At 44.8% G+C, this 14,405-nt stretch overlaps 1 protein-coding gene across 2 annotated transcripts in view; it reads left to right on the top strand.

The window, feature by feature from the left end:
* Positions 1–14,405, top strand: part of LOC126278661 (cell adhesion molecule 2-like) — a 1,323,224-nt gene that overhangs the window by 724,542 nt on the left and 584,277 nt on the right. For both annotated transcript variants that reach the window (XM_049978894.1, XM_049978893.1), the window contains exon 3: positions 879–1,014. In XM_049978894.1, coding sequence (XP_049834851.1) covers positions 879–1,014 — 136 coding nt within the window. The remainder of the gene's footprint in view (positions 1–878; positions 1,015–14,405) is intronic.

The following is a 14,405-nucleotide window of genomic DNA, read 5'->3' on the forward strand; positions in this document are numbered from 1 at the left end:
CTGATCAGTATACAACCGCTTATTTTTCCCGTAAATTGTCATTATTGCCTGAGCTCTCCGGCATTTGAATAGCACTCCGAGTGTTGGATCTGACGGAGAAGTCCAGTACCACTTGTGATCTTATAGATCATACAATTAAATTTTCTCCGAGACTTTTAAGTTTCGTCATTACCTACGATAATGATGGAAGCTAAGGAAATGAATTGAAATTTGTGCAACAGCCGGGAACTTGAACCCAGATGTTCTTGCTTACTAGGCAGAAATGCTCACCATTACTTCACTGCAGCACTATGTTCAATATTCCCGCAGGTTCTACACAGCTGCAGATATGAACTGAAGTGTGTGATGGGGAGAGCATCCGACTTCGGTAGTTTGTGCAGTGATATTGACAATAGTGCAGCGGTGGTGTAATGTTCAGCACTTCTGTCTAGTAAGGAAGAAGATGAGGATTCGAGTCCTGGCCGTGACACAAATTTTAATTCATTTCTTTGCCTTCCATCATTATTGTAGATAAACCTCTTGCGGAAAATTTAATTATTGGATATATAAGATCACCTTTGGTATGAGTCAGAATGTCGACCTCGCTCTAGATCACAGCGAGAAATATCACTATCTTCACTAACTTCGGCTCTTAAGGAATAAGAGGCTACTATTCCTGCACAGACATTCAACCATCTCATTGGCAGTATCCCCAGCAGAACTGAAGCAGTTGTAAAGGCGAAGAGTGGGCACCCCCAAGTTCATGCCCATAAGAGGTGTCTCGATACTTTTTATCAAATTACAATGCTGCAATGTCTAGAGTCATATATTTGCGTAAAGTATGTTAAATTTTTTGCCTGCGGCAGAGTTTACTGCAAGTGTGTGGTTGACGTGTGCAGAGGTCGCGGTCCAACGCCAGCCAGGTGACTCTGCACAACGTGGACCTGGAGGCGTCCGGCCGCTACCGCTGTGAGGTGTCCGGAGAGGCGCCCGCCTTCAGGACCGTCTCGGAGCACGGCGACATGCTCGTCGTCGGTGAGTCTGCCGCGCGCGCCAAAACATTCGCCAAGCGCTCACTTCTCGCTTCTAATGCTAGTCGAGACTAATTCTACTACGAAGGATTTAGTTGTTGCTGGTATACACAACAGGCCTGCTGTTACTCATACCCATATCGTTCAGGAATAATGTTATTCTGTCAAGATACATTTACACTACGCGAAACAGCCTCGGTCACAGTTTAATGAGACAAGTTCGTTATTGGTAGCAGCAGCGAAACGTGTTACGAGAGGATGTATCACAATGAGACAGACTTCTCTTCTATAAGGGAAGCGCGTCAAATAGACATTCTTGGTTGCGAGACAGTGAAGCAAGAGGAAAGAGTCCGTCCCAAACATTAGGATCCGTATAAAACTGTTCGTTTTCGTGTTATTCCAAACAAAACTCCCATTTTAACCAGGACAAAAGGGAGGATACATTCGATGTAATCAACGAGATCTTTCAATAATCAGTTGTACAATCTCAGAAGCGAACCTAGTGTATCTCCTACCAGCTGGAACTGTTTTGAAATTGTAGAACTGAGCCGTTCCTCAATAACTTTTTCCTCATTAGTTGCTCCGAAGACATACTTTCTTTAAAACCTTAGAACTTAAATCAAATTGCGTTTTTTGTTGTTGTTGTAAAATTAAGCTTTTTCATTAAACTGGAAGCTATTATATTCTCTGTCTGTATGGCTTCCTATCTATTTTTTTCTTTTTTCGAACTTGTCTATGATGCAAGACATAAAATACTCCCCTGCAGGTCCGGAAATAAGAATAGGCCCGAGGTATTCGTTCATGCCGTAAGAGGCGACTAAAAGGAGTCTCACACGTTTCGTCCCTTATGTGGTGGTCCCCTGTAAGGTTTGACCTCCATTTTTCAAAATTTTCGCGAAGAGCGAGCCAAGTGGGGAAGGGCGCCTTACAAGGTGCATGGTGCCCATCATGCGATGAGACCTCTCACATCCGTCGTCGATGGGGATCTGCACTTCTGCTCATCCTCCAACTGTTGGGCGAAGTCACCTTCCTGGGTGAGTGTTTTTCCATCAACTTTGCAGTATCGTTTTCTTCTTTGGCGTTGATAATGGACTTGTTTACTTGATTGCACCTGATATCCGGCATGGTAGCCAGTCCGTTGAGGTGGGGCCGCCATGCACCCACTTGGTTGTAGCCCCCTGACCACACAGATATCGCTGTGTTGATGCCTGCGCCGTTAGCTCCCCACATATGCCAAGGAGTAGATGCCCATCCCCGTGGACCATCGGCACTCCTGGCAATGGCTATCCTGCCAGATGGCCATTGTTGAGGCTAGGTGACGCCCATGGGGATGGGCTCTGGTCAGAGTGGGTGGCATCAGGGTGGCTGATACACGATGAAGCGTAGAACATCATCTTACTGGTGGTCTACCACCAGCAGTCTGTAAGCAGTCGAGATCTACCTTCAATGTTAGGAATTACGACCCCAAATCGTTCTCCTCCTTGGCCACACCATGGGAGGAATGTCAGACTGAGGATGACAGCGAAGCTTTTTCTTTCCGGTACCTCATATGTGCGAGACTTGATGCGGAATCTTTCATGTCCATGAAGACTCAGTTATTTGTGGAGCAAGTGGAGGACATGTATGAGGAGGTGGAGGGCTTGTCCAAAATGCGGTCAGGGTCAGTCTTGATAGAAACAGCATCCTCTGCCCAGTCACAGGCATTCCTCACTTGCGACAAGATGGGGGATGTTACCATCATGCATCATAAGGGCTTAAATATGATCCAGGGTATTACATTCCACAGGGACCTTCTTTTGCAGTCTGACAACGAGCTGCGCGCCAACTTAGAGTGACGAGAAGTTCAGTTCGAATGGTGCATCTATCGGGGTATGAGGGATAATAAGGTTGCCACTGGTGCATTCATCTTGGCTTTCCAGGGTGACACTTTACCTGAGGAGGTCAAGGTGATGGTCTACCACTGTGATGTGAAGCTATATAACCTCCCACCCCTCCTTCCCCCTGGAAGTTCGGCCACATGTCTTCCTTCTGTACTTTCAGTGTCACCTTTTGGGATTGAGGACGTCTTTCACATCCTGGTACTCTCCATGTTCCCCATATCCTATCTGTGTCAGCTGCAGAGAGTACCATTCGTCTTGTCACCACACTGCAGGATTCTCCAGAAAGAAAGGAAAATAATGGAATACAAGACCCTGAACTGACTGACCTACACTGAGGCCAAGAGAAAATATGAGAGGCTACACCCTGCGCATATGACTCAACGTAAATTGCCGCTATGACAACGGTTATATCATCTTCTGCTCTACTGCATACAATTGGCTCGCAGAACTGCCTGACTACAGCTCCTTCCTTGATGGTGGGGAGGGGGGGCGGGGGCACTTCCCTCCCTGTTGCTCCTGCACCACCTGTTTTGGGAGCAACACCTCCCAACCATAGGGGACACCAGTCCCCATTTCTCAGCTGGAGTAGCATACCTGGTCTTCGGATCCTGTCACTAGGAAGTGGCCCTTGGGTCACTCCCTTCCCAGGTTCCTACCAGTGCTAAAGCTGACACCTTCCTGTGGCTGAAGCAACCACAGTAGCTGGTCGTTGGGCTTCATGGTCCTCCTCAGTCCCTGCGACTGAATCAGTGAAGCCCTCCCAGCTGATAAAACCTAAGGAGCAGCGAGATAAACCGAAAAAGGAAAAGATCCCCAAGCCTCATCATGGCTACCTACAAGTTCTGCATCTGAGGATGAAGTGGCGATTCTGGCGTCCACTGAGGACCTAGATTTCGCTAGGCCCTCAGACACAATGAATGTTGATTGCACAGATAGTCATCCTGTGGCAGCAGGTGACTCTGAGGCATAGACTGCCTCACTGAGTGTTTCATGCCTTCCTAGTCTCATGACTATGTCATCCTCCAATGGAGTTGTGGCGGCTTTTTTCCATCATCTGGATGAGCTACAGCAACTGTTAAGCTTTACACCTGCTTTCTGCATTGCCCTCCCGGAAATCTGGTTCACGGCAATGCGGACTCCTGCCCTTCATGGTTACAGGGGATATCACATAGCGAATATAATAGAGGGTCAGGTTGAGTTTGCGTCTATGTATGAACTAGGTGTGTAGTGATCCTGTGCCCCTTCAAACTCCTCTTGAAGCTGTAGCTGTCACAATACAGACGACACAGGAAATAACTGTCTGCAATGTGCATCTCCCTCCATATGGTGCAGTACCCCTGAATGTGTTGGCAACACTGATTGATCAACTCCCTAAACCTTTCCTACTTTTGGGGTATTTTAACGCCGATAACCCCTTGTGGGGCGGCACTATGCTTACTGGCTGAGGTGGAGAGTCGAAAATTTACTGTCCCACCTCGACCTCTGCCCCTTACATACAGGTGCCTCCACACATTTCAGTATGGCACGAGGTACATATTCGGCCATTGATCTCCCGCTCTTCAGTCCTCGCCTTCTCCCATCTATCCACTATAGAGCTCATGACGACCTGTGTGGTAGTGACCATGTCCCCATCTTCCTGTCACTACCCCGGCGTCATGCCCATGGACGCCTACCCAGATGGGCTTTAAACAAGGCAGACTGGGTAGCCTTCACCTGTGCTGTCACCGTTGAATCTCTCCCACATGGTGCCATCGATATTGTGGTTGAGCAGGTTACTACAACGATCGTTTCTGAGGCGGAAAACGCGATCCCTCGTTCCTTATGGTGTTCCTAGAGAAAGACAGTCCCTTTGTGGTCGCCAAAAGTGGCTGAATCAATTAAAGAGCGTCGGCGAGCTCTACAGCGACATAAACAGCACCCTGCCCTAGGACACGAAATGGCCTTTAAGCGGCTCCGTTTGCCAGCTTATAAAACGACGGAAACAAGAGTGTTGGGAGAGGTATGTGTCAACCATTGGGTGCCATACGTCACCTTTCCAAGTCTGAACGAACATCAGACGTCTTTTTGGGTACCAGACCCCAAAAGGTATCCCTGGCTGTAACATACATGGCGTATTATGCACCGACGCAAACGTGACTGCCGAGCACTTTTCTGAGCACTATGCTCGAGCTTCTGCGTCCCAGAATTACCCCCCGGCCTTTCGCACACTCAAACGGCAAACGGAAAGGAAAGTCCTCTCGTTTACTACACGCCGCAGTGAACCCTATAACGCCCCATTCACAGAGTGGAAGCTCCTCAGCGCCCCTGCACATTGCTCTGACAGCTCGTGGGCCGGTCGGTATCCAGTCAGATGATTAAACATCTTTAGTCTGACTACAAGCGACATCTCCTCGTCATCTTCAACCAGACCTGGTGCGATGGCGTCATTCCATTGCAATGGTGGCAGAGTACCACCATTTCGGTGCTTAAACTCTGTAAGAACCCGCTTTATGTGGATAGGTATCGGCCCTTCAGCCTCACAAACGTTCTTTGTAAGCTGCTAGAACGTACGGTGTGCCAGCATTTGGGTTGGGTCCTGGAGTCACGTGGCCTACTGTCTCCTTGTCAGGACGAATTCCACCATGGTCGCTCTACCACTGATAATCTTGTGTAACTCGAGTCTGCCATCCGAACAGCCTTTTCCAGACGCCAACACCTGTTGCCGTCTTTTTTTACTAACATAAAGCATACGACACGACCTGGCAACATCATATCCTTGCAACATTTTATCACTAGGGTCTCCAGTGCTCGCTACTGATTTTTATCCAAAACTTCCTGTGACTCCGTTCTTTCCAAGTTGGTGCCTTTCATAGTTCCCTCCGTATTCAGGAGAATGGCGTTCCGCAGGTCTCCGTATTGACTGTGTCTCTATTTTTATTGGCTATTTTCGGTCTAGCAGCAGCTGTAGGGCCGTCGATCTCACCTTTTCTGTATGCGAATGACTTCTGCATTTTGTATTGCTCCTCCAGTACTGGTGTTGCTGAGCGGCGGTTACAGGGAGCCATTCACAAGGCGCAGTCGTGGGCTCTATACCACGGCTTCCAGTTTTCAGCTGCGAAGTAGTGTGTGATGCACTTCTGTCGGCGTTCATCCGGAACCAGGACTTTACATAATGAAGAAACACTCACTGTAGTGGAGACATATCGATTCTTAGGACTGGTTTTCGACCCCTGATTGACTTCGTTACCTCACCTTCGTCAGCCTAAGCGGAAGTGCTGGCAACACCTCAATGCTCACCGCTGCCTGAGCAATGCCAACTGAGATGCAGGTTGCTCTACGCTGCTGCAGCTCTACAGAGCCGTTGTTCAATCACGCCTTGACTATGGGAGACTGGTTTACAGTTCGGCGGCGCCCTCAGCGTTGCGTTTACTTTATCCAGTGCACCACTGCGGCGTTCGCCTAGAGACGGGGAGCTTGTAGAACGAGTCCGGTGCCCAGTGTCCTAGTGGAGGCTGGAGTCCCTCCATTGCAGATCCGAAGTGCACAACTGTTCGCCAGTTATGTTGCACACATATGTAGTTCAACTGTGAATCCGAATTACTGTCTCCTTTTCCCACCAACGGCGCTTCTTTTCCAGCATCGGCGTGCCAGCTCAGGGCTCACGATTGTGGTTCGCGTCTGCTCCCTTTTCTTTGAACTGGATTCCTTACCTTTACCATCTCTCCTCTAGGTCCATTCACGTACACCTCCATGGTGTAAACCTAGGCCAAAGCTTCGCCTGTACCTTACACATGGCCCTATGTACTCCGTTAACCCTGCGGCTCTCCTCTGTAACTTTCTCTCGATTCTCGACATGTACCGGCGCCATGAAGTGGTTTACACCGACGGTGTGGTGGCTGATGATCACGTTGGCTTTACGCGTGTTCATGGAGGACGTATTGAACAGCCCTCCTTGCCAGATGGCTGCAGTATTTTCACCGCAGAACTGACGGTCATACCTCGTACACTTGAGCACATCCGCTCATGCCCTGCCGAGTCATTTCTCTTGTCTACTGACTCCATAAGCTATCGACCAGTGCTACCCTCGCCATCCTTGGTCAGCGACCATCCGGGAGTCCCGGTGCCGTGGAACGGTCCGGTAGTTCCGTGGTGCTTGTGTGGACGCCAGGCCACGTCGGAATCCCAGGAAATGAACTTGCCGACAGGCTGGCCAAACAGGCTACACTGAAACCGCTTCTGGAGGTCGGCATCACCTTAACTGACCTGCGATCATTATTGCGCGGCAAGGTTTTTCAGCTTTGGGAGACGGAATTACATAATCTCAGTACGCACAACAAACTACGTGCCATTAAAGAGAATACGAATGTGTGGAAGTTCTCCATTCTGGCCTCTCGCAGGGATTGCGTGGTTCCTTTGCCGTGAAGACCCACCTAAGTATCGGTGCGACGGTATGTTGACAGTGGCCCCTATTCTGATACACAGTCCTACTTTGACTGCCCTGCGACGAAATCTTAGGCTAGCGGACTCGTTGCCGCTAATTTTATCTGACAACGCCTCATCGGCTCTTTAGTTTTACCTTTTATTCGTGAGGGTGGATTTTATCATTTGATTTAAATTTTAGCACATGTCCTTTGTTTCTGCGTGTCCTCCATCGTAGAGCTTTCAGGGTGGAGGTTTTAATGTGTTGCAGAGTGGATGGCTAGTTTCTTTTTATTCTTATGGTCAGACACCCGTGGTAATCTGCTTTCTTGTTTTAATCTCTTCTCTCTGTTTCATGCGTCTCTGTGGTTTTATTGTCCCCTTTTGTCCATTTAAGCGTTTGTTGCCCTTCCATCGTTCTTGTGACTTTTCCTTTCGTTTTGTGTTGTAAGTTTCGTTTGTGTTCTTCTCACCCTTGTGGCATTGTTTCATTCGGAACAAGGGACCGATAACCTAGCAGTTTGGTCCCTTCCCCTCTCTTTTATACCAACTAACCAACCATTAAAAATCTTTCCAAGTAAATACGCGTTTCTTCCTCCATCAGCAATGACATCGTTTCATTCTGTCATTCATTTCCTCTTTCGAATACAGCACCGTCACGAGGGCGAAAGTGGAAACAGCAGTTTGAGGTACAACAGAACGCGTCCGACATGATTTTCTCGCCCAAACTGACGGCTCAGTCTTCCGTATCTACTCTTTTCGAATAACATTTCACAGACGTCTCACAAGAAGCCATCACGCGATTGCTTCAAGAAGCAAGTATTGTGTAGTGTAAACTTAAAAACTGAATTCAGTGTCGCCTCTGGGTTCCACTCAGAATAACAGCATGCGAATCTGCAATTCAAACGAGGAACATTTGGCATTCTGCTTAAAATGTCAATATTCTGCAGCGTACGTGACTGCATTGTCAATATGTAAAATTCTCCGACGCTCCGGCCACTGTTGCAAATGGTCTTTTGTAAGTGGTCTTCCTCGGGATGTGGTCAGCAAAACGCCCTGAGGAAAGCCATTTACAACAGCGGCCGAAAAGTCGGAAAATTTTACGTATTGACAATGAGGTCACGTACCCCGAACGATATTATAGATAGTACAACGGCCACGGAAGCCTGCAATTGGTTACCAATGAAACGTCTAGCGTTGGTAAAGCGGAACTATGAGAAATGTCAGCACTACCAACAGAAATACAGAACATTACTTAATACAGGCGTTATCCTATACGACCTCGTCAGATTCAGATGCTTCTGTAAGACATCGACAGGAAAGTTTTCAAAGCAAGTATTCAACTCTAAACATTCATGGTAGTGTCTGATTGTTCTATATCGTGTCTCCCTACCACTTTCGCGCAACGACGCTCTGAGTGTGTTTTTTAGGGAATTGACTAGTTTGAACCTGAGACCTGTTGCTGGTAAGGAGACGCCAAACCACACATTACATGTAGAATTCAGAAGAGTTCAGTGAGACTAGCGATGATATAACCAAATACTTAATGATCTCAGCGTCAGCTCCACTGCACTCCCTGTAAAAGAATCTTAATACTAACTAAATTTAGTGGAAGGGGTTCAAGGCTTTCCTATTTTTAGTTAGCTGGTAAAATAACGTCGATAAAGCAGTTAAGTTTACCATTGGAAATTTTATTCTACTCACAAAACATCGTTTATAAATTGCACTACTGATAAAAGGAAATGTTTTAATACAGGATGGTAAAAACCAACTGCGTTCAACAAAAAATGTGAACGAATATTCCGTGAATGGGTTTCCAAGTTCTACAATGGATCGAAAGATGACCTATGCCATATCACATCTATAATCTAGGTCTAAATTAAGTTTCACAAGAGAGAAAACTATCAAAATGGTCTACAGTGACTCAGTTATCTATAATTACTTATCTAACTTGTCGTAAATTACAGTGGCTGATGTGGCTTCTCAATAACTATATAACAGAAATATCATCGCGTTTCAGATTTTTACTTCAAGTGGCAAATGTGAACACCATGAGCTTTAATTGACGATCGACACTAGTATTACGCAAAAAGGGCCTGTAACAGATGAGACCTGCACTTCTGAGTGAAGCTTTATGCGCTGTTATGCGGCATCGCGTGCGTTCATTACCTTGTCGTTGGTTAGGCAGCTTCAGGGGCGCAGCGGCCGGCGCAGCAGCCATCCAGCTCGCCGTCTCGGAACTAACTCTTCACTTCTCCTTACTACAATTTACCGAAGTTGGTTTTAAAAAAAACTATCTGGCTGTGTTCTCATCTGACCAATCAGGGTCTCAATGTTAACCTTAAGCTCCGCCTACAAAAATTCTGTCTATCCAATGAGAACCACACACTTTTGGTGGTGGGGCAATGTTTTTGAAGTTTGCAACGTAGCAGAGACGCGAAAAAGTCTCACGCTAAAACCTGCAGCTGGTGTGTTCCTTTTAGCGTTATAGTAAGATCTGTACTGTTCTTCTGGAGGTCTCTAGCTTTTAACATGGGCTGGTGGGTGGTCCTTGACGTAACAGAGACGCGAAAAAGTCTCACGCTAAAACGTGTGGGTGGTAGTCTTACAGGTAGGCTGGCGACGTGGGTGTCCAGTCCATCCCTTATCGTAGGGCCTTCTAGCTTAACACGGTTCTGCTCTGGGCTTCTGTTCTCGTTTCTCCCCTCGGAACTGCGTCGGTCTCACAGTGGGAAGGTACGACATGCATTTAGGCATTCTTGTGTTAGTCTGTGATATTCCATTTGCTAACTCGTTACTCGTATTAGTTTGGTTAATTTAATGTCACAATTAATTCGGAGCTATATGACATACTACTGGATTTGCTTATCATGTCAGGGTTTTCATGGAAGGTCTTGGATTTGCCTGACACCTTACACAACGAAACCACCTCATTTTCAGTCTACTTCGAGGACACCTCTTTACTCAAGAGAACTCTGCAAGCAAACGAAGGTCTTGCTAGGTGGACTACAGAAAAGCACTTAAACTCGACCAGTCCAAAATTTAATGAAACTAAATTTGTTGTCTAACAATGACGACCCAGAAATCTTCACCTATGTTCTCTGCTAGTAACAGTAGGTATCTTTTGTCATCCTTAGTTCACCTGTGACCTTGGCAATCTTCATTCTTAGGTAAGGGACTGCATTACTTCTGTTATACTGTAGTAGCCCATTTTTTTTCAATAATCCGACATTTCAAAGTACATTGCTAGTGTCAGACAATTTTTAACGAAGGAATGACAGTCATGGCGAGGCGTGATACAGGGCCTCACGTTAGCAAGCACTGATAAATATTAGATCATGTTTCCTTTCATCATATTTTTCTTATTTTTTAAAAATGAAAAAGAAACCATATCCTTCGCAAATTTGATGGGAAATGACATTTGTTAGTTACAAATGTTCCTTTACACTGTTTTTAATTCAGACTCCTTCCACCCTTCCACTATCTACCACTGTTGAGACATAGACCCAACCACTCCGCAAACCAACTTCGTCATCTGGGTACATACTACAGAATTTCTGTCTACATGTTATTTCCATTTCTGCTTCTATGTGGCATTTTTTTCTGTTACTGTAAATATTTTAAGCTCACGCCTAATCCCTTCATTTCTTATACTGTCTTTTAATTCACAGCCTTTAACTGATCTGAAGAATTTCATTTCTGACGTCACTGTCTGATTTATTTTCGTTGCTTGCTATCCAAGACTCAGATCCATAGAAAATCAATGGAACAGCTACTGCTTTGTAGTTTTTCATTTGTGCTTCATTACTTGTTTTTGTTTGTTCTGCAGACATTCCAAAATTTTGTTGTTTAGAGCTTTATATCTTTATCACAATCAAAATAAATGTCACAGCCCAGTTACTTGCACGATAATTTTGTTGTCTATCACTATTTTTAGCGCACATGTTATTTTCCTCGGGATGCCGTTACTATGTTTCTATAGACACTTTTAAATCGTTATTTTCGCCAATTTCGTGTAACTTAGAATAAGTCTATGTAATTCTTCTTCTGAAATGGTTAATAAAGCCTGGCTGTCAGCATACAATAATATTTTTAAAAGATGGTCCTTGTCTAGTTTTATTCGTTTGTTGTCTTCTGTTTCCTCATTCCATTTTTTTATCATGTTATTTACATATAAATTGAGCAAAACTGTAAAAGGACTGCAATCTTCTTTAACTCCTTGGTTAGTTATAATGCCTTTCTTACTTGTTTTGTTCCAAGCTTTTGTTATAAATTACGTTCTATTGTATGAACTTCTTATGGCCTGTGTCAAGTATCGTGGAGTTTCACATTCTAGTAATACTTACTAGAGGTTTATCCAGTTCAGTCTGTCAAACGTCTTGACATAGTCTATGAAAGCTGTGTGTGTCTCGTTATTAAATTTTCTTATTTTATTTATGAATACCTTATAAATAAATATATTATCATGTTCTCTGTCCAATGTGAATCCACTCTAGTCTTCAGTTAAAATTGTTTCGGCTATTGACCTTAACCTAAGAGTTGAAGTTTTATTCACGTGCTTTACATCCAACTGTTAACTTATTCCCCTTTAATTATTTCAGTCTTTTTGATCTCGTTTCTGGAAAACAGAGCACAGAACAGCTGTTGGCCACATTTCTAGTATTCTCGCTTTCTCCCAGCATAAATCTTACATGTCCTCATAGCAGCTAAATCTTCAAGTTCTGATATAGCGTAAATCGTTCGTGAGCTAACAGATTCCAGCTCCAAGATACAATAGTTCAGTGTTCTGTCCCCTCCTTGTAATGCACATTCCGAAATATTTCCGCTTTATGTGTTTGTAAGAGTCTGTTTCAGTTTTCTCATTTGATGATAGGGATGGAAAGTTAAGTAAGTGCAAATCTCTGTGAGCGTTTATACACACATGGTACATGCATGTATTGATTATTTTTCGTCAAAATCGTGCTTGGAACATTTGCCGAAAGTGTGATTCATCTCTTCAATGTCCTCTTCAAAAGCCAAGGGACGTCGCCACAGTGATGTGATTTCCTTTCTCTCTCTCTCTCTCTCTCTCTCTCTCTCTCTCTGTCTGTCTCTCACCACACACACACACACACACACACACACACACACACACACACACACACACACACACAAGTGCTCACAGATATGTCTATATAAACCATTGAATCTAAAACGCTCCATAACACAGGGGAGGCGAGAAAAGAGAAGCAACGGAAGTATTAGAGCAGACACATGTGACGGCCTGATCACTAAATCGAGCTATATTTAAATCAGAGGCAGTTGAACCGACAATTATGCAAAGCTCGGGTACAATTTCCGCATCAGAGATAGATTAAGGGATTCCTATAATGCGCGTAAATGGCTCACCGTATTTATAGACGGTTAGTCGTTCCCACATAGCGGCAGACACTCACTGGAAAATACTGTAGGAGTCTCGTTATCTCAGCTTATACAGTGGTAAAATATAATCTGAAGTGTATGGATTATTTTATATCAATTCTGTCGTTTTAAGTACTTTTTATGAAGCGTACTTCACTTGCTGTAAATATAAAGGCTGATCGACAATTTTCTTTCGAAGCCATACGATGCACAAATGGTATGCCAATGGGGCAAAATCACCGTATGCATCTACATCTACATCCATACTCCACAAGCCACCTGACGGTGTGTGGTGGAGGGTACCTTGAGTACCTCTATCGGTTCTCCCTTCTATACCAGTCTCGTATTGTTTGTGGGAAGAAAGATTGTCGGTATGCCTCAATGTGGGCTCTAATCTTTTTGATTTTATCCTCTAGGTCTCTTCGCGAGATATACGTAGGAGGGAGCAATATACTGCTAGACTCCTCGGTGAAGGTATGTTCTCGAAACTTCAAGAAAACCTTGCTACTGAGCGTCTCTCCTACAGAGTCTTCCACTAAAGTTTATCTATCATGTACGTAACGCTTTCGCGATTACTAAATGATCCTACAACGAAACGCGTTGCTCTCCTTTGGATCTTCTCTATCTCTTCTATCAAACCTATCTGGTACGGATCCCAACCGGTGAGCAGTATTCAGGCAGTGGGCGAACAAGTGTACTGTAATCTACTTCCTTTGTTTTCGGATTGCATTTCCTTAGGATTCTTCCAATGAATCTCAGTCTGGCATCCGCTTTACCGACGATTAATTTTATATGGGCACTCCATTTTAAATCACTCCTAATGCCAAGTCCAAGATAATTTATGGAATTAACTGCTTCCAGTTGCTGACCTGTTATATTGTAGCTAAATGATTAGGGATATTTCTTTCTATGTAGCCGCAGCACATTACACTTGTCTCCATTGAGATTCAATTGCCGTTCTCTGCACCATGCGTCGATTCGTGGCAGATCCTCCTGCCTTTCAGTACAATTTTCCATTGTTACAACTTCTAGATATACTACAGCAGCATCCGCAAAATGCCTCAGTGAACTTCCGATGTTATTCACAAGGTCATTTATGTATATTGTGAATAGCAATGGTCCTACGACACTCCCCTGCGGAACACCTGAAATCACTCTTTCTTCGGAAGACTTCTCTCCATTGAGAATGACATGCTGCGCTTTGTTATCTAGGAATTCTTCAATCCAATCACACAATTGGTCTGATAGTCAATATGTTCTTACTTTGTTCATTAAACGACTGTGGGGAACTCTATCGAACGCCTTGAGAAAGTCAGGAAACGCGATATCTACCTGGGAACCCGTGTCGTGGACGAACAGCGCGAGCTGGGTTTCACACGATCGTCTTTTTCGAAACCCATGCTGATTCCTACAGAGTAGATTTCTAGTCTCCAGAAAAGTCATTATACTCGAACATAACACGTGTTCCAAAATTCTACAACTGATCGACGTTAGAGATATAGGTCTATAGTTCTGCACATCTGTTCGACGTCCCTTCTTGAAGACGGGGTTGCCTGCTGCATATCCTCGTCCTACATGAATCGTTGTCCCCCAAAGGCCTTTTTTAGAGATTGAAGGTGTGGTAATCGAGTGGGGAGAGATCAAGGACTCCTATTCGAGTTGACGTAAATTCTGCTTAACGAAATTTGCGATATGGGGACGTAACAGCATCCCTTGT

The sequence above is a fragment of the Schistocerca gregaria genome, chromosome 6 (assembly GCF_023897955.1).
Source record: "Schistocerca gregaria isolate iqSchGreg1 chromosome 6, iqSchGreg1.2, whole genome shotgun sequence".
NCBI classification, from domain to species: domain Eukaryota; kingdom Metazoa; phylum Arthropoda; class Insecta; order Orthoptera; family Acrididae; genus Schistocerca; species Schistocerca gregaria.